Raw genomic sequence first — 26958 nt, forward strand, 5'->3', positions numbered from 1 at the left:
AAATGGATAGAAACTGAACACTGCAAAAACCCATATGGTACATTTCAAAACCAAACATTCAAAATGTGTGGAACTTACAACACAACATAACAATCAACTTATGAAAGAAGTTGACATGGTCGAATTCCTGTAACTAAATGTGGACAAGAATTTAAGCTGGAACACACATATTGGCTTCCTATTAAATAAGCTAAGCAGTTTTGCATTTGCAATACAAAGACTAGCAAATCCCACTGATTTGAGTGCACGAAAAATTGCTTATCATAGTTCTTTTAAATCTGTCACTAGATATGGGATAATTTTCTGTGAGAGTTCAAGCAGTGCCTCTTGAATACTGAAACTGCAAAACATAATTGTCTGATACATGTGTACTACACAGCAAACAGAGTTTTGTTGCCCATTAATTCGGAAACTACAAATCCTAACAGTTCCCTCCACATACATATATGAAATTATAATCTTCCTACATAGCAAACAAAAATTATTTGAGAAAAATCATTTTAACCACACATATAACACAGGAAATAAAAATAATTTTATGCTACCCACACACCAATTGAAATTATAAGCATGGACTCCACAGTATATGGGGATGACAATTTAACAAGTTAATGGGCAATAATGTATTCAATGTGAAACCAGAAATTTTAAAAATGAGACTACAGCAGATTCTTCGGGGAAATACTATTATTCAATAGGAAAATTCATAGAGGATGACATGACAATCTGAGCAAGGGGTAAATGTATGTACATATTGTATGTACATATAAGAAAATTGAATTATTATTATGATGCTGTCTGTTAACATCAGCTGTTCTTTGTTTATGGTGAAATTTTACAGAAATTTTGATGTGTCTCCGGTACCTGAAGCAAATGATTTAGATTATGTATATTGTGAGACAAATAAAGTAGAATTTACAATGTGGGTACTGGGGTATGCAGGAATTAACAGAAATGAGCAAGCAGATATAGCAGCAACAGGGTCTGCAGGGAACACAATTTGGGGCAATGTGCAATTCTTTCTGGCTGCTGAGCCAGGTAAGGAGGCACTGGTGGTGAAGGCCGATAAGCTCCACTAATGGAACCACGTACCTGGCCGTGGAAAACTATGTAATGTGCTTTCCTATGAGACAAAATTGCTTGTGGCTTCATTCTTTCACGAGATCAATTTTACCAGAAATGTTTTTTTTTCTTTTCTTTTTCCTTTGTTATTTTTCTCCTATTATCCTTCCTTCAAGGTGGGAACCACAATGGCAGTTGGGGGTTGGTAGAAATACTTGGTGCCCACTACCATACTTCACAGTTAATATCACCTGCATGGTGATCTCTTGGCTCAGATAGTACCAGTGAAGCATGTCTGATTGATGATCTGGAATCCCATTCCTTTTTGGGATGTTTATCTTTGTATCTGGGGTAGCTTGACTGGTTGCTCTCTGCCTTCATGACAAAAACCAAGCTTTGTTGTACCCATATACCTCACTTTTCTGAACTATGTGGAGGAAACTACAGAATTTATCTCATGTCCACATTATATATATCATTCCAATAAGACAAAAAAATAATTTTATGTACTCAAAAATATGTTAGCAAGGTGGTGAACATAACATTTGTGTATAACATGCCTAATATTATTATACAATAACATGTAACAGGTAAAACTAAATTTACAGTCAACCTATTTTCCACAATCTTGGTTGTCTTTCCACTGTTGGGCCAGGAATTTCAATTTAGTCATGCTTTCTGTAAATGGAGTGAAAATATCCCCTGGTATATAATTCAACTCCTTAACTCCTCTTCCAGAATAAGACTACTTATCTCTATTTTGTATTCCGAGATATCCCACTTATTTTGTACTTGTGGTCTTTCTTTCACTTACATACCCCATTAGTGAGTAGTGTTATGTCCTATGTCTTCCCCTGCAGTCTCACTCACATGTGCCTGATGGATTTCCCGAAATCTCTCTCTTACCCTTCTCTGTGCATACCTTTCACACCGTAGTTTTCTTACAATTACTGTGACATTACTTGTCTTTTCATAGTCTCATATTACATACTTGGCTGCCTTCCATTACACTCCACTTATCTGACAGCTATCTTTTCTTGGGATCCTATACCCCTGCAGCACACTCCAACTAGGCTCTTACAAGTGGCATGTAAGTTTCCTTTTTTGCGCACTTACTTGAACTCTTCAGTACCCACCCCCTTGACACGTGCAGTGATTTTCCCATGTGCCTTATTTACTAGCCCACATATGTATGACCCTTAGTACATTTTGTCAGCACTAACAGCACACATGGGTATTAGCGTTTTTGATCATGTTGTGATGTTATGTAGTCCAAGTTTACAGTATCCTGTCTACTTGAGAATGTAACCAGTTGACACTTCTCTGCATTTTCCAGTTTCCCATTTGTCTAGATCAAATATCTAATGGCTTTAAGGTGATTCTGCATTGTGCTACCATCTCCTAAGCTTTTTATTTCCTTATACACTACTATGTCATCAGTAAACTGTTTAATTCCATTACCAACATCACTGGCACAAATAGAAAATAGCAATGTCACTAATTTACTGCCTTGTGGTACTCCACTCTCTGTTGTTCTACATTCACTGTGAAAATTCTCACTTTGATTTCTATGGTGTGGGTACGCTGTCACCCATCATAGTACTCCCTCATCAAAATCACCCATGCAGTTTTGTAAGCAGAGAGATGTGATTTAACCTACTAAACTATCTGATGACTCATGCAAATAACACCAGTAGCTTATAAAAGTTTGATAACTAACTTCTTTGGCTCACAAACTACAGTTGAAATGAAGTAAGATGATCCCTTACAATTCTGGGCTGGGTGTGGCAGCTTTCTATGGCTACCTCAACTAATAACGTAATGTGATTCTGAAAATGTCTCTATGGCAATGCCTCACTGATGTTACAGCTCTGTAGACAAATAGTATTTTCAGCTGAAGCCTTAACACTTAGCAGCTGAAAGCTGGCAACAGCTTTGTCACAGTGTTTGTTGGTAATGAGGATCACCCTGTAGCTAAACATGCCTTGGCGCACGGCCAGCACATCTTGGCACAGTGTTACACTGTCCAGGTTACCTGGATACTTCCCACTAACACCAACCTGTCCGAACTCCGGAGATGGGAACTTGCCCTTCAATATATCCTCTCTTCCCGTTATCCACCAGGCCTCAATCTCCGCTGACTTCAAGTTGCCGCCACTCATACCTCATCTGTCATTCAACATCATCTTTGCCTCTGCACTTCTGCCTCGACTGACATCTCTGCCCAAACTCTTTGCCTTTAAATATGTTTGCTTGTGTCTGTATATGTGTGGATGGATATGTGTGTGTGTGCGAGTGTATACCTGCCCTTTTTTCCCCTTAAGGTAAGTCTTTCCGCTCCTGGGATTGGAATGACTCCTTACCCTTTCCCTTAAAACCTGCATCCTTTCATCTTTCCCTCTCCTTCCCTCTTTCCTGACGAAGCAACCGTGGGTTGCAAAAGCTCGAAATTTTGTGTGTGTGTTTGTGTGTTTTCTTATTGTGCCTATCTACCAGCGCTTTCCCGCTTGGTAAACATTCCACATGGGAAGAATATATCTACGTCCTATTCCTACAAATGTCTGCTTGTGTCTGTGGATGGATGTGTGTGTGTGTGTGTGTGTGTGTGTGTGTGTGTGTGTGTGTGTGTGTGCGTGCGCACGGGTGTGTACCTGTCCTTTTTTCCCCCTAGGGTGGGTCTCTCCGCTCCGAAAATTGGAGTGGTTGGACTGGCTCTTTGCCCTCTCCCTTGGGGCCCCCATCCATTCGTCCTTCCCTCTTCTCTGGTGGGGTGGCCGTTGGTTGCCAGGGCTTACATTTTGTGTGTGTGTTTGTTTGTGTGTCTATCGACATGCCAGTGATTTCGTTTGGTGAGTCACATCATATAATAGAAGGAAACATACCACGTGGGAAAAATATATCTAAAAACAAAGATGATGTGTCTTGGCAAGCGAGGGCGCTGCCATGTTGATGGATACACGGGAGAACACAATCACAAGGTTCGGGCTTTCACAGCCAGCAGTTGCTTCGTCGGGGAGGGGGTGGGGGGGGGGGGGGGGATGAGGGGATGTGGGTTTTGAGGGAGAGGGTGGGGAGTCATTCCAGTCCAGAGAGCAGAGGGACTTGCCTTAGGGGGGAGGGCAGGACAGGTATGCACTTGCACACGCGCACGTATCTGTCCGCACATGCACAGACACAGGCAGACTTTCCGCTCCCGGAATTGGAATCACTCCTTACCCTCTCCCTTAAAACCCACATCCTTTCACCTTTCCCTCTCCTTCCCTCTTTCCTGACGAAGCAACTGTTGGTTGTGAAGGCTTGAAATTTTGTGTGTGTGTTTGTGTGTTTTTTTTTATTGTGCCTATCTATCGGCGCTTTCCCGCTTGGTAAGTCATGGAATCTTTGTTTTTAATATATTTTCCCATGTGGAAGTTTCTTTTGATGCTGTAACTTACCAAACAATAAAGCATTGGTAGATAGACACAATAAAAAACACACGGTTGCTTCGTCAGGAAAGAGGGAAGGAGAGGGAGAGATGAAAGGATGTGGGTTTGAAGGGAGAGGGTAAGGAGTGATTCCAATCCCGAGAGCGGAAAGACTTACTTTGAGGGGAAAAAAGGGCAGGTATACACACACACACACACACATATCCATTCACACATACACAGACACAAGCAGACATTTGTAAAGGCATATGATGTAACTTACCAAACGAAAGCGTTGGTATGTTGACAGACACACAATGAGAGGAGGTTGAGGTTTGCTGGAAGGGTTGCGGAGGGTGAGTGAGTTGCCTTTCCGGAGGTGGGAAACCAGGAGATTGGATAGTTTTTGAGGTGGAGGGTGGCATGCTGTTCTAATTTGCAGTTGGCCTGTAGGAGAATGCTCTGAACAGCTGGTGTGGATGTGGGAGAGGAAAGATTGAGGACTTTTATTAAGAATAGGAGTTGACGGGTGTGTTCATTGGCTAAGTTGATGTGTAGGTGAAGGATTAGGTGGGTGATGGCTATGGATTGTTCAGTTTGGAAGTGGTATAGGGACTGATGGAAAGAAGGATTACATCCAGAGATGGGAACTTTAAGTGTGAGGCATTTGGGGGTAATGCCAAATATCAGACAGGCCTGAGTAAATAAAATATGGGAGCGTAATCTGGCTATGGCGAAGGCATGTTTGTGGAGGGAATGTAAATAAAACGTAATGGGGTCATTGTGGGGTTTTTGTGTCGGTGACATGGTATTAGAAGGTGGAAAGCGTAACATGAGACTGAAATGAAAGTGAAAATAAAAATAAAAATATATGGGTAGAGATAAAGATCAACTAGAAAGCAACTGGACCTATTCATGGGTCGCTTATAGGAAGCCTTCTCGGTTCACATCCCACAACTACCCTCCCGACTTGGTAGAGAAGCAAATAACCAGAGCCACTTCCTCATCTCCTCAAACCCAGAACCTCACACAGAAGAACCCCAAAAGTGTCCCACTTGTGACAGGATCCTTTCAGGGACTGGATCAGACTCTGAATGTGGCTTTCCAGCAGGGATACGACTTCCTTAAATCCTGCCCTGAAATGAGATCCATCCTTCATGAAATCCTCCCCACTCCTTACTCTCTCCCTTAAAACCCACATCCTTTTGTCTTTCCCTCTCCTTCCATATAGGGTACGTTCTGAAAGTAATGCAATTGAATTTCCCGCGCCGCTCCTAGTAGTCGGAGTGGGAGCGGGCCACATGGAGTAGGTGGGGGGCACGCTAAGCTTTGCCGCGAAACCGGTTTCAGTGCTCTCCGAGCTGTGGAAGCGGCAGGACGTCTGTTATTGTAAACCTCTGCACGCCGACCGTGTCACGGAAAAAATGGGATCGAGCAACGTTACGCGATTAAGTTTTGTGCTAAACTGAACAAATCTTTTGAGGAGACTAACAAAATGATTTGTGAGGCTTACGGGGACTCTGCTCTGTCCTACTCACAAGTTTCGAGGTGGTTAAAGTCCTTTAAGCCCAAAAAGGCAAGAATGAGCAAATCAAAAGTGAAAACAATGCTCATTGTCTTTTTCGACAGCAAAGGAGTGGTCCATAAGGAGTTTGTTCCTCAAGGACAGACAGTTAACGCTGCCTACTACGTGGATGTGCTGGAAAGACTCTGCAAAAGGGTCGTCAGGACGAGAAAGGACATCTCCGCTACCTGGAAACTCCATCACGACAACGCGCCTTGCCACAACGCGCTACGAGTCCGCGAGTTCCTGGCCAAACACCAGGTGCCAACGCTGCCCCACCCCCCCTATAGTCCTGACCTCGCCCCAGCTGACTTCTTTTTGTTTCCTAGGATTAAGTCAGCCCTGAAAGGAACCCGTTTTTCGTCCATAGACGAGATCCAATCCGCCGTGACGAAGACCTTGCGAGAGGTCCCAGAAGACGCCTTCCAGGGCGCGTACCGGTCATGGCAGAGTCGCTGGAAAAAATGTGTAGAGGCCCAAGGACAGTACTTTGAAGAATTTTAAGTGTTTGTGCAAATCTGTTCAATAAATTACTTTAAAAAAAAATAATTGCATTACTTTCGGAACGCACCCTGTGTATATATATATATATATATATATATATATATATATATATATATATATATATATATATATATATATATATATATATATATAGGGAAACATTCCACGCAGGAAAAGTATATCTAAAAACAAAGATGATGTGACTTACCAAACGAAAGTGCTGGCAGGTTGATAGACACACAAACATACACACAAAATTCAAGCTTTTGCAACCAACGGTTGCTTCATCAGGAAAGAGGAAACGAGAGGGAAAGGCGAAAGGATGTGCGTTTTAAGGGAGAGGGTAAGGAGTCATTCCAATCCCGGGAGCGGAAAGACTTACCTTAGGGGGAAAAAAGGACAAGTATACACTCGCACAGACACCCATATCCAACCGCACATACACAGACACAAGCAAAATGTCTGGGCAGCAGAATGGGCCCACTGTCTTCCTCAAATTCATGTTCTCTAAGTTTACAAAACAGTGCTCTGAATCTGATATATGTCGCATGTGGTCCCGACTTGATAAGGACTCTAAACACTGAAACAATACTCTTAGCATTGGTACGCAATTTTCTTTACATATGCCATGCACTTTTCCAGAATGTTTTCAATAAATCTAAATCTTCCACATGCTTTCCCTAGTACTGATTTCACATATTTGTCCCATTTCACATCACTTCTTAATAATACATCTACATGCTTATAAAATGTGATATTTTCAAGATGTTCATAACTAATCTTGTAATCTGATATTATTGGCTTCTTTCTCTTTGTTATAGGCATTATCTTGCATTATGCTCATTTAAAGACAGCTATAATTCATTACATCAAATGGAAATTTTGTAAGCTCTTCTTACATCACCTCGTTTAAAGACAATACTCTCCTGTAGAAAACAGCATCTTCAGAAACCAATCTGAGAAAGCTGCTGATCCTGTCTGATAAATTGTTTTTCATAAATTGAGACCTTTTGAGGTTCTACACATGTCTTTGGGCCAGATCTGATGTTATTTCATTTCCATTGCAAATTTCCTTGCACTATAAAGTACTGAATTTTATTAGTCAAATATATGTGTGGTGATTCACATAGGCTGTATAGAATAATTTTGATTTCATCACATATCAGAGTGATTGTGCTATTACAGACAATGCAGGGATTTCAACAATCTTGGTGCAGCCAATCTAATACAAGGAAAAAGCTGTACTTTGATTAAAACTGAATTAATATAGCAATATCAAAACATTAACTACATGATAAGCCTATGTCACAGAATGATTTTAATGCCAGAATCATCTTTTACACACAAATGATAAGGAAATGAAATGCGTCAGCATTTTACTTTCACAGTTTTAAATTTTAGGGGGAAAAGTAGTTACTTTCAGTGTAACATGTGCCCCACATAGTCTTCTTCTCACAAACCTAGTTCAACCAAATAATTATAAATGATGATTTCCAAACAAAAGAAATTGCACTTTTGGAGGAGTACCATTTAAAACTGCAAACCATTTATTTATAGTTGACCAATGTTAGTCAGGATACAATTTGACTCAAAAACAATGACATAGATAATGCCGTTTTTAAATATAACTACTTCAGACAGAAGAAAAATTTTTGTCCAGTTCTCTTACAATTTGTGTGTGTGTCTCTTATGAGTGACTGCTAGATGCTATTTCTTAGTAAGTTTAAGTTGATAACATCTTTAGCTATGTTAGCTCTCTGAATGCTTCAACCACAATAAACACCACACATATAAGTATGCTAAATGAGAACTCAAATTTATTAACAACTTGCAAACAGACATTCAATATCAACTAACACACAATAAGAAAGGTGTTCTCATACATGAACCAGAGAGAAATGAATGTTTTCTTCCCAACAAACAGAGGTTCGACATGCTCACGAAAGAATATACACTGAGGCGACAAAAGTCATGGGGTACTCCTAATATTATGTCACGACTCCTTTTGCCTGCCATAATGCAGCAAGTCAATGTGGCATGGACAATTTGGGTGGCCAAATCATTCATCTGAACTGTCGAGAATGTACCCCAAATCAATCACCAATAATTGTGGTTTGGTGACACGGCACATTGTCATCCATAAAAATTCCATCATTGTTTGGGAACATGAAGTCCATGAATGGCTGCAAATGGTTGGTTAGTTGGACCAGAGAACCCAGTCCATTCCACATAAACACAGCCCACACCAATATGGAGCCACCACCATCTTGCACAGGGTCTTGTTGACAACTTGGGTCCACGGCTTCATGGGGTCTGCACCACACTCGAACCCCTACCATCTACTCTTACCACCTGAAATTAGGACTGACCAGACAACAGTTTTTGATTCATCTAGTGTCCAAGTGATATGGTCATGTGCCCAGGAGAGGTGAGGAGTTCAATGTTGTGCTGTTCATGAATGCACTTACATGATACATTTTTCTGCACTGCCCTAACAGATACATTCATCAACATCTCTCATTGATTGCTGGGATTATTCCAAGCAGTGTCGCTTGTCCATTACCACTGACAACTCTCTGCAAATGCTACTGCTCTTGGTCATTAAGTAAAAGCCATCGACCACTGTATCGTCTCTGGTGAGAGGTAATATTTGAAATTTGATATTCTCAGCACACTCCTGACACAGTGGAGTTCGGAATATTGAATTCCCTAACAATTTATGAAATGGACTGACCTATGTGTCTAGCTCCAACTACCATTCCCCAAAGTCTGCGAATTCCCATCATGTGGCCACAGTCACGATGGAAACCTTTCCACATGAATTACTGAGTACAGATGATAACTCCACTAATGCACTGCCCCTTTGTAGCTTGTGTATGCGATACTACCACCATCTGTAAAAGTGCATATAACAATCCCATGACTTTTACCACCTTAGTGTACTTTAGGAATGTGAGGGAACTCTTACTGGACTTCATGATCTGCTCTCATATGAAGAGGAATCATTGACTGTGAAGCTTGAAACGTGTCCTGGCTAGCTGGTAAGTGGTGTATGTGTTGCTGCCATCTGTGGTTCACTGAGGTCATTCATCGTTTTTGGTGACGAAAGACAGCAGTGTTGAGTCAGTATGTCATTGACAGGTAACATGTAAGCTGGTTCTACCCTTTCAAGTCACACTGCTGTTAGTTTATTGTCATATAAAATTTTCAGAGTATGCTCATTATGCATGAAATCTTGGTTCAGGCCAGCATGAGGTGGTTGTAAAGGCAATTGGATGGTATCTGTCCCCAACATCACATATGAAGACTTCAGTAAATTTTTTTGGATGATAATGTTGGTTTCTTCGCGATACAATGCCATTGTACGTTGAAGCTTGGAGATTGGAGATTTCACCTGCTACAGTAAAAATGGTGGGTCTAGTGTACAAGGGTTACTGTGTGATATGAAAACTGTGATGGAAGTCACAATGTTTCATCAGAGACCATTATGGTTGATGATGTGCTTATATCCTGTTTGACTGTGGTGTGAAGGCTGAGTAATACTAATGGTACTGCCACTGTCCATGTTGTATCATGGCACGTAAGTGCTGCTTTTAGGATCCTGGGCAGTGCCTTACTATCCCATTGCTGGAAGGTGGATAAGAAGTCGTGAGATGGTGGTGGAAACCACATAAAAGGCATATTTGAATCCTTCCACTGGTCAATGTGAATGTGGGAAAGATGTGGTGTTTTGGGATCTATTGGCTTATGTGCACATTGGCCTACTTTTGCTGCTTGGTACAACACATGCTCCAATCCACAAGGAACAACTGGTTTTAATACTTGGCCAAACATATCTCTCCTTAATAATTTTAATTGTTTTGTTAGCTCTGAGGTGATTGAGGTTCTGCACTGAGACAAACACTTGCTTGCTAAAAGCAGCAGGCACTAACAGTCCTGAAGGTTAGTTATACATAGGAATCACACCATATAGACTTTTTCGATCCACTTAAAGGCAGTTTTTGAGCTTTATTCCCATGTCTCTACTCACCATAGGTTCCTGCAACCACACATCAATTGCTAGTGCAGATGCGGATTTATCAAAATCAGTGGTATAGCAAATTGTGTTAAGCTTCAAAAAATAGTCATCAACCAGGCTGTCAGCCCCTTTTAAATGTTTCACATCTGTGATAAATTGAATGATAAATTTTATTTGTCAAAGTTGCCTTGGAGAAACGGTCTCCTTGAGTCTTGTGAAAGCAAAAGTAATGGGTTTGTGGTTCGTGTAAAATGCAAAAGGCTTTTCTTCCACATATAGACAGAAATGGTGTATTACCATGTACATTGTGTGAAATTTCCAATCGTAAGCACTCCACTTGGTCTGGGCTTTGGTAAGCTTATGAGAACAAAAAACAAATGGCTGCAACACATCATTCACTTGCTATTGCAATGCTGCAGCAATTGCCAGATGAATAGCATCAACAGTCACATATAGGCTAGCCTATACTTGTTCAAAATTGGTGGTAAGCTCCACTGTTCATATCAGTAGGCAGTGAGCAGTGTTACACTGGCCAGACAGAGCTGCTGTAGTGGTGCCTGCACTGCAACTGCTCCAGGCAAATGACACTGACATACTGACCATCTCTAAAAACCATCTTAGTTGTAGAAAGTCAGTGGGGCAAGGTATGCTTCGTATTGCTTCTACTTTCTGTTGAGATGAAGACATGGCTGCTGCAAAAACTGGGTGGCCTCCAGTAGTTGCTTTTGAAGCACATGCCTCTCTTTGTTCACTACAAACTAAAGCCTGCTAGTTGTAAATGTTCTTCATCCTCTGCTGATGTTTATTTAAACACTAGCATATCATTGAAGTAGTCCATATAACACTTAATTCACAAATCTTTTCCATGTTTGCACAGCATTTTTTGTAACCTATAAGGAATTCATAGATATTCAAACAAACTGAAAGGTGTTTTTACAGCTGTCTTCTGAATGTTCTGAGGTGCTGCTGGAATTGCGAGGTGCTATCCAAAATTTTCAGGACTGGTGCTGTCATCTGTTGAAAACCTTACCTCTGGACTAATGGTCACCATCACCATCAAATTAGTTCCCATCCTCACATACACACTGGTCACAGCACTTCTGCCTCTGGTCAAATGTTTTCTGGAAGCCCTGTTCTTTGAGGGTGTTTATCACCGCCAGTGATGCTTTTTGAATCCTCTCTGGAGTGTCAAACCGACGATCTTTCAACTTGAGTTTCAGTTTTGGGAATAGCGCAAAGTCGCAAGTAATCTGGTGAGTATGGTTGGTGGGGTACAACCATCACGTTTTTTGCCAAAAAGGTCCTAGTGTGCAAGGATGTGTGACAGGGCATGTTGTCATGGTGCAGCAGCCAGTTCCCTTGATGCCAAAGTTCGGGCCGTCGTCACCGCATGTTGTCATGGAGCCATCACAAAATGTCACAGCAGTATGCGACGATCATGCTCTTCACTTTGCTCTTCACCTGTCTCGCTTTTTTGGATCTTGGAGAGCCCGGGCTCTTCCACTGGGATGACTGTTGTTTTGTCTCTGGGTCATAACCGTAAATCCAGCTCTTGTCACTGGTGATAGCCCGTGACAAGAAGGTTGGATCATCCGATGCAGTCTGACGAAGGTCCGTGCACACTTCAACATGCTGCGCCTTCTGATTGGCAGTCAAGATCATTGGCAGAAATTTTGCGGCGACACAATGCATGCCCAATTTATCAGTCAACATTCATTGACATGTCTCATAACCAATACTCACTTCATCCGCAATGTCCTGAATTGTTTGACGTTGATCCACATGAACCAATTGCTGAAGTTTAGCATCAATGTCTGGTGTTGTGCGGCTAACGGGCTTTCCAGTGTGAGCATCATCTTCGACATCTGTACGGTCGGCCCTGAACCGAGCATGCCACTCAAATACACTCATATGGCTCATGTTCTGTCCCCCAAACACTTGTTGAATCATTGCAAGGGTGTTTCGTAGCACTTTTCACGAGATTCACACAGAATTTGATACACACACGCTGTTCTGTTCACAGACCCATCCTAAAATCACCACACGCAACACGTCCTCCCAACTGAATGCCTCTCCGCACACCGACTCATCATATATGCAGCTCTTGCTACAAAATGGTGCAAAGATCTACTACTCCTACTTTCCACATGGTAGCACCAGTCCCAAAAGTTTTGAATTCCACCTCGTAGATGGTAAGTTTTGGATTCCACCTTGTAGATAAGTTATCTTGAAGTCCATAACAATGAATACAGTCGCCCCAGTGAGTTCACTTGTAAAACTCTGAATATACTCATAGGGAATTGAATTTCGATCAGGTATGGTGTGGGTGTTTAATGGAAGTAATCACCACATGGTCTCCATGTTCCACCTTTCTCCTTAACAAGATGCTAGATCTGCAGATTATTCCTTCCTAGAGCATTTCATTTCATTGTTGCTGGCCCCTCTCCCCCCTCCATGGAGTATTTGTCTGGCACTAAGCACCGTGGTTTCTGGGCAACAAATGGTCCAGGTTGGGTGTGGATATGGTGACATATTTTGTGCATGATGTTGCCGAGCTGTGCTGGTATCCATGAATCATCCATAGATTGTTCCTCGAGATTCTGAATTGATTGTTGAGGTTGAGTATGATCCTTTTTAAAACTTTTTAGTACCATTTCAAATGTGTCTTACTCCCTATTCATGGAACCCCATTTGCACATTATCTCCTGATTTTCACCATAAAATTTTGCTTTTTCTTCTGATATTGTGGTTAGCTTGGATTGCAAAATGTGGCAATTACTCCTTAGTATACTGGGGTATATTCTGAAGAATCAAATTACAATTTCAGAAAGCCCAACTCTTCTGTACTTGTACACAACTCATTAGTGGGGCAATGCTGTTTGCTTTGCTCTTGGTGAAAAATTACAGTGGCTGCAGTTTAGCAAGTGACATGTTACTGGCTTGGGAAACCCTGCCTGAATGGCCTTCAATTATTCAGTTCCTATCCAAAGCTGTGCTGTGTGTAAGTTGATTTACAATTCATAATGGTGTATGAAGTCAATACCCAATACAGGTTCAGACACAATGGTCAGTACAGCAGTCCATTCTAATGGCAACAGAAATCCAAGTCCACTACAGTTCTATGATCACCAAAAGCAGAAATAGGAATACTGTTGGCATGGTAAGGCATGTCTTCTTCTGTCACTGTTACTGCTGTGTTGCAGGTACAGTGCTCACATCTGAACTGCAGTCCATCAGATATGTACGAACATGTCACTTATGTGCAAACATTGTGGTCCATGGGAAACACTAGCTTGGCTCAGGTATATAGACTGGCTATGAGTACCCACAGTGTCATTGCTTCTTGCTGTTTGGTGTGAGCTGCTAGAGAGGAAACTGCCGCCCAGTTGACTGTTTCCTGAGACGGCTGGTGGAACAGTGCCTTTGATGTTGTGTCTGATGTTGTTGCTACCTATCTCCAGGACACTGACTGGTAGGTACTTGTTAACGCTCTTGTGACCCACCTCACCCAGAATCAGTTAATGTCCCCATTTCGATTAGTACAAAGTGAGGTGCAGTGTGCATAGCTATAACACCAGGAGAAAGGATGATCTTCACTATGCAGGGTTAAATCTGACTTTGGCACAGAAAGGGGTAAATTATGCTGCCACAAAAGTCTTTGGTCACCTACCAAACAGCATCAAAAGCCTGACAGGTAGTCAACCAACATTTAAAAATAAATTAAAAGAATTTCTAGATGACAACTCCTTCTACTCACTGGCAGAATTTTTAGATATAAATTAAGGGGAAAAAAAATTAAAAAAAACTAGCTTAAACATTAGTGTCATGCAATATTTTGTGTAATGCAATTCTTGTACATACATCTTTTATTAACCTGACATGTTCCACATAATTACGAAGTGTCGTATTCATGATCTATGGAACAAGTATTAATCTAATCTAATCTAATCTAATCTGAAGTGCACTTCCTAGCCTAAGCTCTGAAGTGGCTGTGACATCAAGACATCGACAGGCGATGCTTCCAATACTGTTTGTTAATGTTATGGTGAAATTCCTGTAAGCTAGAGACCACTTGTGTGTTGCAAGCTTTCTGTATTGCCTTCTTTCTCGATCATTTGCTGTTTGGATGCATCCACAGCCTGCAATAAAGACTGAAACTGCTTGTGAAGTGTCCGTTAGTCCTTTCATATGATAGCTGAGTCTGTCATTGTGGTGATATCGTCATAAAATAGTGTCACAAATACAATTTTTGTCATATTGAAGTAAGCAGTGAAATTTATTGGCAATGTCCCACTGATTATCACTCACTGAATGCATTGATTCTGTTATTTGCAGATCCTTTTTAATAAAGTCTTTTTTGTGAACTTATTTTGCACTGGCATGTTTTGAATAAAGTTTGATACCAAAACCAATCTATGGAATTCAATGCATTAATATTCAGTATTAATTACATTTCATCAAAATTTAGGCTGCTGTAGTAAATATGGCAGAATTTCCACTTTGTTTCTCAGCACAGTTCAGACTCAACAACCTATGGGCAAATTGTTGTCACCAGTACTGAATGTCCCAAACTTAATAGTAATGTCTGCTCTTCACTGGAGTTATCTGAAGATGAAAGTCACTATTTGCACTTAAATTGTCCTTATATTGCAGTCCTGGTAAAACACTGTTGACATCAGTTGCTATAGGCACTGTTAGCTCTAATCTCCTGCTTGTTAGTGTCCTTTTTTCTTTGCAGGATTACCAAGTTTTGTGTACTTCAACCACAATAAACAACATGCATTTAAGAACACTAAATTAGAACCTAGATTTATTCACAACTTGCAGTTATGCATTAAACATTAACTTGTGCACAATAACACAGGTATTCACATACATGTACCAGAAAGAAGTGCATGTTTGCTTTTTGGGAGCTTCAAGTATATGTATACAGCATGTCGACATGCTGTATTTCTGTTTGTCCCAAGCACCTAAGTCAGTCTCTCTTTGGTACTAGATGCATTCACTTCTTGTTTAGCGCACAAGTTAATGTTGAAGGTATATTTGCAAGTAGTAAATAAAATTAGTTCTTGTTCAGAATTTCTGTATGCATGTTACTTATTATAGCTGAGATACACACAAATTAGTAACACAGAGAAGAATAATGGAAACTAACAAGGAAAAAATTCTAAGCAAATCAACAATGCCTACAGCAACAACAGAGATTGTCACACTCTATCAATGCTTTAGACAGCACCACGCAGCCAAACTCAGTGAAAATAGTGACTTTTGGAAGTGAAAGTACAGGAAAAATATTTCCACAAAGTTTGGGATTTTCAGTAGGAGTGACAAACTTTCGGTCTGTCACATGCAGTGCCCCAACCACACTACGAAAGAAAGTGGAAATCCTGTCATTTTTGTCACAGCAACTAGCATTTTGGTTTTGTATGTTGGAACTTATAGTTGCTGCACACTTTGTTTCAAATGATGAAATGCAGTTGGTACTGACTATTAATGCATTGGACTCTCATAATTGATTTTACTGTCACACAGTATTATAGACACACCAGTGGCAAAACAGGAGCCAGAATCTTAAAACAACATTATTAGAAAGGGTCTACAAATAAAAATACCAACATATTTAGCAAGTGTTAAACAATGACAATATAGGTGATGGAGCACTGTCTAATTACTGGTGCTTCACTTACATTGTTGTTGTTGAGTTGGAAATGACAGATACAACATTACATCAAATATGGCTCCACCAACTGTTGCCACCTATTAAAACAGCAGTTATAACATGCAACAAAAATGTCATTAATTCCTGGGCAGAAATTGTCGACAAGGTCTACTGCTTGTTTCAGCATGGACAAGTGTTGATACTGACGCTATTCCAAGACGATGTCACCACAGCGGCAGCCTCTGCCATCAAACTGGAATACCAACTGATGGTTTACGAGTAAGTTCAGACTTTGTAATACTGCTTTGATGCGATCAAAGAACATATTACTGAGATGGGAGACGAGAGTCTGCATCACACAAGAAGATGCCGCCTTTTCGCAGCTCCACTGCTCTGTGCCCCAGGGATGGTAAAAAACAGTAAATGAAGCCATACTTGCCTGTGTGCTTGTAATACAGGTGCTTCAGTGCACAGATTATGAAGTGCATCCCACACTGTATTTACCCACATGTAAGCAGTACAGCTTGCCACAGGAAAGCTTAGAAGGGCCTATGAGTCAATGCATGCAACACTGCTGGCAACCTCAAAACCATCACCCCACCAGCTGCCAAAACAAAACAGGAGCCCAGTGGTGGTTTCTTTATCAGCAGCTACTGTCAAACAAAAGGGAAAATGAACACCGTGGTCCAGCATGGATAGCCTACTTAAACTAATCAGGCTAGTGTTTTTAAAGGATCCCAATAACTGTACATACATGACAAACAACTGCCTTGTATATACATGGATGACTACTTTCTGACTTGAGCACCTTTCTGACAATGCAGCAGCAACAGTGAGAAACTCTGGCATAAAGTTTAATTGCTGCAGCAGACATCAAATGTAAACAAGAACAATCAAAATGTTGTCCCCTCATCTGAACTACTGCATGTAAATCCACAGAGGCTGGATACATTAAGATGATATCTCAACCTCCAGTATATACTCTAAAAGACATTTTGCAGTTAAGGAATAACTGCTTGATTTCACAATCTAAGATCAATGCCACAAAAGAAGAGAAATAAAAACTTAAAAATGTGAAGTACTCATCATCACAAATCTATTGAGGGTCACGAAGTGCAGTTTCTGACCAATTTACGAATACCTGCACAGCATAGCAGCATTCAGCTCAAGTGGCACCACATCGTGACTACACCTGGTTCACTAGTCGCCCAAAAAACTACCATAGCATCATTTGACAGCTTTACCTGCCACCAACCAACCACTGCAGTGCTACTTCCTTTTGCCACAAAATGCAATAAGCTGCATATGTCAGCAACACCTATTCCATCATCACCTCACTAGGAAAACCTTTGAACTCCACAATTACCGAAGCCAATTTGTATTACAGCTGGACATTTGAGTTATCTGGTAGTTCCCCCATATTCGCAGAGCTCTGCTCTACTAGGAGGGAAAGGGGGAGGGGAGGGGGGGCAGTAGCCTCCTCGGTGGACACACTGTATCTCATTTTGTTCTTGTTCAACATTTCTATATGTGTGTTATTTATTGTGGCAAACATGTCCACAATTTCTCAATAGACAGAGATGCAACATGCTTGCCAAAGAATATACATCAAACTCCAAGTATGTTTAATCCCACAGTTTGTATTGCAAGTGTGATGGATGTTTGTACAAATAAACCTATAACAAACTGACAGCATTTCTCTCAATTGATGAACTAACACCAAAACAATGTAATTTCCAAAACTGAAGCAGTGAATTTACAACCATGAATCTTTAAATTGATCAAGGAGAAAAGTTTTTAAAACTGTTATGCTTATGGACATTCCCACATGTGTGACTAAACCATCTCAGAACTGATCAAGAATCTCAAAACTTGTATGAACATTTACAAATTCATATGTTCATACCAATTTTTAATGATAGAATTTGTGAGTACGAATTCTTTCTATTGACTTTTTTGACCACAGAAGCAGAAAAACTGAGCTAACTCAGGTGATTTTTGACCTGATAAATTCTCATGCTTTCATGATATTAGATTTGATTTGTATTCATTATCTCCTATATCTTCTTTTCTTCGATGACCATCTTGCACTCTCAAATCCAGACTAGGTGATCATCTCAATAGTTTACACAATTGTCAGCACTGTAAAAGATTTCTTTTTCATGGACATCTTGTTTACATTCCTTCACATGTCTTTAGCTTGTAACAATCTGTATATTCATAGCACTGACACTTTAAGAGGCTCATTACATTTGGCTGAAACCAGCTGTGTTGTGTTTAGGTGAGGTCAATGAATTGAATATCAATAAAAAGTGGCTGTTTCTTTGAATTCATCACTGATCAGTTCATTTTTCATACTATTTCTATCCCACACTTCCATTTCTTGTTTCACTCTTCAGTAAAAACAAGCAGTATGTCTCTGCAAGAAATAATATCCTTGCTGGAGGTCATGATTGCAGGAAGTTCCAACGCTATTGGCAATCACTCAGCACTTTTACGCTCATAATTTATATAGGACAATGAAATGTAGCTTAAACTTCTCAGAAATATTTGGCAGTCTATTTTTTTTAATATTACATTTCTGTTGGTTTGATGTTATGGTAGCCTATCAGAAGAATTTGTTGAGTAGATGCTATCATTTCCAGGAAGCACAACCATCCTGTTGGGAGAATATGTATAGAAAAGAACTACATTCCCACAAGCAACACAGTCAGTTCAGGTGGAGCCTTATATAATCAAGTGTGCAGTGAGTTTTGCCATAGCAACAGGAGTATGTGTTTGGGTGTCGGTGTGGTTGTGTGCTATTGTTAGAAAAAGAGCTAGAGCTCAAAAGCTAGTGCAAGTGTTTTCTGTTATGTGTTTCTGTGCTCCATGCATCGATCCATTACAGGTGATTTCTAACTCAAAATGTCACTGCTTTATAAGTTGAAAAGCAAAGTTCTGTTTGATACAAGTCTCTTGATGATTCAAATCCTATTCTGTGAGACTATGTATTTCAACAATATGCATACTGTAAACCTATGCTGCAACAGACACACAGGGTGTCAGTGTCCTAGACATCTGAGTAAAAGTGTTTAAAACCGTGTCTGAGTTGACATAACTGATGAATAACTATTGGGTTTCTAGGTTTTCACCAGGCTGAAAACCCAAGAGCTTTTCAATAGTAGCATATACCAGAAAAATCTCATTCACACGCAAGGACATAGCCTTATTTCAGTGTGCAGATCTGAACTACCAGTATGTCTAGTTGGCCCAATTGGCTCAAAAGCTAATGCTCAACACCCAACGCAAACAGGTACAGTTTGAAAATCTAACTTTTACTAGGACTTAAATTATTTGTCACAATGAGATTCAACAATTTTCTGTGTAGATCCTCAATCATCTTCCTAATATTAACTTATCAACTGTCTTACTTCTCCAGTTGTTTCATGCGCTTTTCCTCTTGTTGTTGATATTCATTTAGTCGTCTAAATGCCTCATCCTCAGCTAGTTGTCTTCTGCGTTCTGCTAAGCGGTGTTCTTTAGCTTCCACAATTTGTGCCTGCAACTGTTCCATTTGTTGCCTTTTATCATGAATCTTTTGAACACGTTTCTCCTCTATTTCAGCTGTTGAAATACAGTACATAAATAATCTGAACATTAAAAAGTTTACAAATACGGGACAGGCTAAATAGGTTATTTTTTTAAATTGTTTCAGTTATCACAAACAATAACTCTACGAAAGTTTGGGAACATTGTAATTTCTATTTTTTCATATGGGATAAAAGTCAAAGTGTAATTAAATTTGGAAATTATTTTACTTAAGAAATCTACTATGTATTACATATTTTACAAGAAACTGCCATAAAAGGTAACAGAACACATGAAAGAAATTTACTGTCTAACCTAGAATTTTTTTCTCGTGTTGTTGCCTGGCATCGGAAGCCTTATCTATCAGATCTGATTTTGCAGCTTGACTTTTGAGAAGGAAGTCTCTGGCTGCAAGGCCTGTCAAACCACATGCTTCTGAAACTCTTTCTTCAAATCTTAAGCACTCAACTTCTAACTGCTTGAGCTGTTCTGTACTTCCACAAAGTCTCAAATGTGGGATTCCTTTTTCCAGCTCTTGGAGAAGTGGATTCTGGAATTGTGCAATGAACAGGAATTCAAATTAATGTAAGATGGTAAAACATGATTCTGTATTAGTGTAACATTTTCTATGAAATTACAAACACTGTCAGAAGTATTTCAAATTCCCTCACAAAAGTTGGACCTATGTCAACTTGTGGTCTAAGCTGTCTGCTCGTTCTTTTCACCTTCCCCAACACATTCCCTTTTCCTTCCTGAGGGCGAAACTTACAGTTCTGAAAGCTGGGCATATTTTTGTAATTCTACAGTTTCCAAGTGAATTTTCCTTTTCATACAATTTAACACATTTCAAACTTTACTTTTTAACCCTCGAGTGGGTGCAACTGTGTATAAGGCGCATCTATCACAAATAACACTGTTTTGTATCGCTCTGTTGTTGTTTTACACTTATGAGCCCATACCAATTCTTTCATTATTGCTGCAGCTAATGGATTAATAAGTAGTGTTGTCATATGTCCAAATGAGCAGCAGTAATATAAAATAAACAGCAAGCTAAGTGAGAAAAAAAATTCACAATCTTTGCAAGAAAATGCCCCACATTCTGAGCTAGCAGCTAGCAGCACAACGCCACCACGAGGCAGTTATCTACAAGATAATTGGTAAACAAATAAGTAGTTGGCCGCGATCTAATGCAACTACACTATTTAATGCTGCGAGTGGGTCATTTGTGTGGGTAAGAACTGCTTGTAGCAACAGACTGATACAATGAAAGGTTTATTTTATTATTGTTTAATTAAACATTGGTTAAGCTCATATGTTAGCTTATTTTATTATTGTTTAATTAAAGTACCAAAAAAAACTGTAATTTTGCTCGTACATGTTTACCTTGGTACCATACAGACAGCTTTTCTTTACATGTGCACAAAAAGTGTTGCATGCTCGCTCACATAATGAAAAATGGCACACCCACTTGAGGGTTAAAGGACTCATTTTTGTGATTAAGCAGGTTATAGATAATGCAATCCAAAATATGCTCCCGAAACAAGTCTAAATTGCCTACAGAAATATATTAGAGTAGCAGATAAAAGAAACATGCTTAGAACAGATTTATTTTCTCTTCCTTTATGTGGCACAATAAAAAGAATATGAGAATGAAGGATAGCTAAAGTATTCATGTTACAAAGGGTAGATCCAAAGGTTTAATTATCATCTCAAAATGTAATGTCACATAATTAATTTTTTGTTTGTCTGAAGGTACATGTCTGCAGTCCTTGTACACACTGAATTCTCATGTCACATTACTGCAGTATGCTGTTATACAAGCCACAACAAAATGGTGCACGCCATCTCCATTTCATCAATAGCCCGCACCATTTTCTTTTGGTTCATGTAACACTATGCCACAATGATGTAGTGTGAGGGTTTCAAAGTGTGCCAGGACTGCAGACATTACCTGCAAGTAAACAAAAAAATTGTACTCTAGCTAAGAATATCCATTATTGTATTAAAAGAATCCTATGCTGTAGAACATTCATTCTTGTGGCAAATACATGGAGTCACAGACCTTTGGGCAGCAGATTCTGAGTAGGTTAATGGCTCTGCCACAGTCCAGTATATCATGTTCAAGGCCCAATAGAAAATTTGGAACTGCTTTCTTATTCACATAAAAGGCCCAATTCCAATAATCGCGGGTTCGTGACAGAGACATAGTTGGTCGAACACAAATAAAGAACTCTTCTTGGCTGTCATCTAGTTTACCTTCAAAGAGCCACAGCTCCACATACCTGCAAACAATTGGTTCAATTTTAAAATACAGTTTCAACAATATATTTTCAAATAGGAATACTCAAAAAGTTTACTGTGGTTAAAAAGTAAATAAAATAAGTTTATCTACCATAAATAACAGGGAAAAATTATATTAGTTTAAACATAATAAATATCATCTACCACTTCTCTTTTTCAGCTTTTTGGAGCTCCAAAAAATTGCAATTATGGGCAAATTTTTGTATGTTACACAGTTGTCTGAGAATGTCATGTAGCACTGATTTTAATTAGAAACTTTTCTTATCTGTTCCTTCTGTTTAGCAAGTTCTATCACACTTGGTAATCAAGCCTGCATGTCCACCTTCCTAATTCCCAGTAGCAGATGCTGTGGAATATGTGTAAATGTTACAATTACACACTTAAAAGTGAGTAACAGTGACTTAAAATAATACAGTAAATGTCATGAAATAACAAAGAATTTACTTAATGAAACATCCTGAGTTTTTGTAGGTAGCCATAGTACCAAAGAGCGATGTAACTTATATTATTTGAAGAATAACTTTTCCTGTTGGTCATTAGGATAGCGGATGGGGAGGGATAGTGAGTGCACAGCACAGAGAGAGAGAGAGAGAGAGAGAGAGAGAGAGAGAGAGAGAGAGAGAGAGAGAGAGAGAGAGAGAGAGAGAGAGAGAGAGAGGGGGGGGGGGGGGGGGAGGGGTCTAAAATTAAAAATGAAGACAGAAAAACACGATGAAGCTAGGAGGAAGGATATAAGAAGGAAACATGAGCACCCACATGCACAGTAAGGTGTAGGAGACTAGGAGAGTGGCAGACACAAGTATAGAACAGGGACTAGCAAAAACTGTGGCCGCTGAGCCGTGCGTGGGTTGTGTTCCCGCCATCATGTATTTTATACCATGTTTTTAATGTACTTACACCTCACTAAGTTAATTTAAATTACTACTGTCACTGAGTTGCTGCTTTGCCAGACTGTGACCAGCACTAGCAGCGCTTACCAATATATCCCCTCTCGTAGTATCTTTGCTCGACTGCTATTACTTCCTGGTCGTTGTCTGTCATAAGAGAGTTCAGGTTGCAGGTTCGGGTCTGCCAGTCAGTTGGATCGTGTCTGGAGTGCAGTCCAGACCTGCCAATTGGGAAATTGCAATGTGGCACTAGTGCAGTAGGGTTGGAGCAGCAGTGAGGTCTGCTTCGACATGGCTTGTCTGACCATTGCCACGGCGCAATTACCTGAGAGCCCGTGGCCCACTGAACGTTAGCTGGGGTGAGGAAGCACGCTTCTGATGTTTGAGCTAAGTACAGCTATTGACATGGTACACACGTACCATTTATTTTACATTTTATGCGAGTCTTTTGCCCTTTTGGGCGATCTGTATTAATGTTGGACAATGCCGCTTTAGGCAGATTGTAGTTTTAGTGTGTTCTGAATAAGGCATAGTTATCCATGCCGAAACCTAGGTCAACAGCCGATTTCTATTTGCAATCAAGGCTGATTCTTTATAATCATTAAATTATTCACAATTGCTGACACGCTGCAATGTTAAAAGTTCTTAAGTTTTAAATTTATCTTTCAAGCTTAAACACTGTGGCTTTCTGCCTTTAAAAGATTATGGTAATATATTTTAAAATTTTGAAACTTAATTGTGGCCTTCACCCATTGGTATTGCGCCTTGCATATGTATGTTCTACCTGCTTAGCCTTAAGGCTTTCCACTTAGCCGTGATATGTTTATTAATTTATTTGATTTGCCACTTTAATTGCATTTTAATCTTGTTGATGTTTAAGATTTCTTGTTGTTAAACATTCTGGCCTTCTGTCTTTAAAAGTCTATGGTAATATATTCTGAAATTTAATTGTGGCCCTCAGCCATTTGTATTGCACTTTGCATATGTTTGCTGTTTTTTTATACTTATTTTATTGCTATCTTAACTGGATTTTTATCTTATTGATTTGTTAAGATTTCTTGGTTGGAGGCCTTCAGCAGTGAAAGTGTTACATTTGGTAAAGGTCCGGCTATGTGCACTTTGGTTGTAAAGGTTATTAAATTACAATAAATGACAAGTAGAAGGAGAAACTGGCCACAACCTTTGGCCCTTTCCACAATCCTATTACCTGTTCTGCCTAGTGGGTTTAGCGGGCGTATCAGCCATGAGTACTGCACGACCTCAAGGAAAGGTATGTACAAATGTTCCCGAAGAGCAACATGTAATTCCAAGAATATAGTGTAGGCTTGAGGATGACACAGGGCATGCATGAAATCAACTGCAACACTGTTGTTCAAGTTTGCCACATCCTGAAGAGAAGGATGTGTATGATACTTCTTGTTCGTCTGAGTACAGAGTTGTTTATTGATCATACCAAACAGAAATCTGTGTAATAATTGCTTTCTCAAGTGGCCCTGCTCTTACTAGAAAAGATGTATTTGTAACAGGACTAAAATTTAAGGTAATGGATAGGAGCATAGTAAAGGCCACATAGAGGTTGTTCACTATCCATATAGGGCATAGGGTAAGGAGCAGGATTCACATACAGATTGCCTAGATGTTCAATTTGCTGTGTAGGTTGTAAATTTCATTTGGAAGAATTTGAGGACATTAATTGAGTCCATGTTATGACTTCAAATTAAGAAAGGTGTCTCCTTGTGACTGATTAGCAGCTGTGTGTGATGTATTAGAAACACAGGGAGGTTTACAGACAAGTGGGATGGATAATGTGTGTCTCTAAAAGGCATTTTGAGACATTCTACATATTAGTTGGAGAGGGGTTACTAATTGAGGATATGTATTATTTATTGGTGGTAAGGCTCTTGGGAAGGGAATCGCAGGCAGCTATTAATGGTGAAGTAGTCACTGATTGGTGACAAACTGTTAAGACCTCTTAATAAAGCACTTGAGATTTCAGGATTTTTGACAAACTGGAGTAATTCATGTGAGTGTGACCTGCAAAACAGTTAGCAAAGGAGTTTAATTTGACTGCCCACAGATATGATGCACATCTGTTTATGAGAAAGAAGTGGTAGGTTTTCAGTGGTGTAAGTATGGGGAGAGGTACTGTATGATAGCAACGTGGCAATGGTCATGGCACATGTTGGTGTCTAGTCAAGTTACATTAACAATGATAAGCAGAGAACAGGCAGTAATTGGTCAGTAACAGTGGAAATGTAGAGGTTGGTCTATTGACTGTCCTTACTGCAAAGAGTAAGCTATGGCCTGTGCGGTACAGTTTCTGACCCTTAAGGACACAATAGTACGTGTTTGTGCTTTTATGGGACTCGACAGCAAGTTTATTAGTGACCTAGTACAGATATAGTTTATGTGGGTGTAGTAATAGGTAACAGCAAGCTAACCTACCTAACTGAGTTTGTGAATCTTGAGGGGCAAGTAAGAGGAGAGCACACAGGGTGTAGTGAGGATTTAGAGGAAGGTAGATACAGATGAAAGTTTTTAGTATGGCTCAAAAGATATAAGTAGGCACTGTAGGGCATGCTGTGTTTCAATTTTGAGGCATCATGGTAGAAAGTTGTGACCAAAGAAATGTCTAACAGCTGATGAAGATTTCTGTAGGTAATTACAATGATCTATAACTACAGTTATGCTGGAAACATGGTCTGCAGGAGGATTGTTTTGGTTGGAATCAATTTTGAAGCTATAAATGGCAACACTTTCAGTAGCTCCAAGTTTGCTTATTATCAGGGATGGATCTAGGGAAGAAATGTGAGATTAGATTTGAGACATTTCCGAACAGTTATTAAAAAGATGAGCATTTCTTTGCTTACTGATAGAGGTTTCAACATGCAAAACCTCATAAATAACAGCAGATTTGCTTCTTCTACAGGTTAGTGCTTTTCACCTAAGCATATATAATGCATACCTGTAGAAGTCAGCATGTTATCCAAGTTTACATTATATACAAAAATTACATTAAAAACAGCTATGCTTTTCTGAACTATGCAGACGGGAGTTTTCCATGCAATACATCTTTTGCTCCCATAACCCTCCCAGCCTCCTCCTCTGTTAAACCACTATCCCTGTACTGCCACCCAACACTTTCCCCTTCCTCTGCCTTGTCATCCAATCCACATCTCCATGTCACTTTCATCATGGACTGCAGCCCACTACCTCTGGTACCACTATTAGCTAACCATCCCCAATCCTTCTTCCTGCCTCCCATCTCTCTCTCCTTCTACACATCCCACAAAATGCTATCTCGGTATTTTGAGTCCATGCATCATAATGTAGGGGCATAGGTGGTGGTGGTGGTGGTGGTGGTGGTGGTGGTGTGTGTGTGTGTGTGTGTGTGTGTGTGTGTGTGTGTGTGTGTACTCTATCTCACAAAAGGATTATTTCAAAAGCTAGCAGCTTTTCTACCTCTTTCGTGTTTGCAGATCGATGACTTAATGCTTCTACTATCTTCTACTATTCAGCGTGTGGGGTCTCCTTTACTCCTAAATTATTTAGAACCAAGTGTTTGTGAGATACACAATATAGACAATGTGGTAGGCAGAATAAAAATAAATCATATATCTCCATGTAAGAAAGTGAAATTTATTGGAAAATAGAAAGCATGTGGGAATTGTAAGGATGGGGCATCAAAACTAAATGAACGTACAACCAATTTACAATTCATTATCGGCACTGTAAAACAGGATCCACAGGCAAGTAGAAAACAGTGACGGAATAAAACATAACTACTTTCCTTGAAAATCTTGAGAAGCCACTTCATAGTATAAAAATGTTTAGTAAAACAACTATGATGTGTGGTGACTAACACAGATTTCAACAAGAACTCAAAAGACAGATTGAATGTTGAGGCCTTGTTAAAAATTTACAACATACACATGACCATTAAATCCCCTCCCAGAGTCACTAAATCATCCAGCTGTACTATAGATCAG

The 26958-nt window shown here is 39.8% G+C and overlaps 1 protein-coding gene across 3 annotated transcripts in view; it reads right to left on the reverse strand.

Annotated features, from left to right (window-relative positions):
• LOC126271918 (gamma-tubulin complex component 6) overlaps nt 1-26958 on the reverse strand; it is a 249988-nt gene that overhangs the window by 68319 nt on the left and 154711 nt on the right. For all 3 annotated transcript variants that reach the window (XM_049974312.1, XM_049974311.1, XM_049974313.1), the window contains exons 10-12: nt 21844-22063; nt 20097-20331; nt 19625-19817 (exon numbers count right to left, since the gene is read on the reverse strand). In XM_049974312.1, the coding sequence (XP_049830269.1) occupies nt 19625-19817; nt 20097-20331; nt 21844-22063 (648 nt within the window). The remainder of the gene's footprint in view (nt 1-19624; nt 19818-20096; nt 20332-21843; nt 22064-26958) is intronic.

This window comes from Schistocerca gregaria, chromosome 5 (assembly GCF_023897955.1).
Source record: "Schistocerca gregaria isolate iqSchGreg1 chromosome 5, iqSchGreg1.2, whole genome shotgun sequence".
NCBI lineage: Eukaryota > Metazoa > Arthropoda > Insecta > Orthoptera > Acrididae > Schistocerca > Schistocerca gregaria.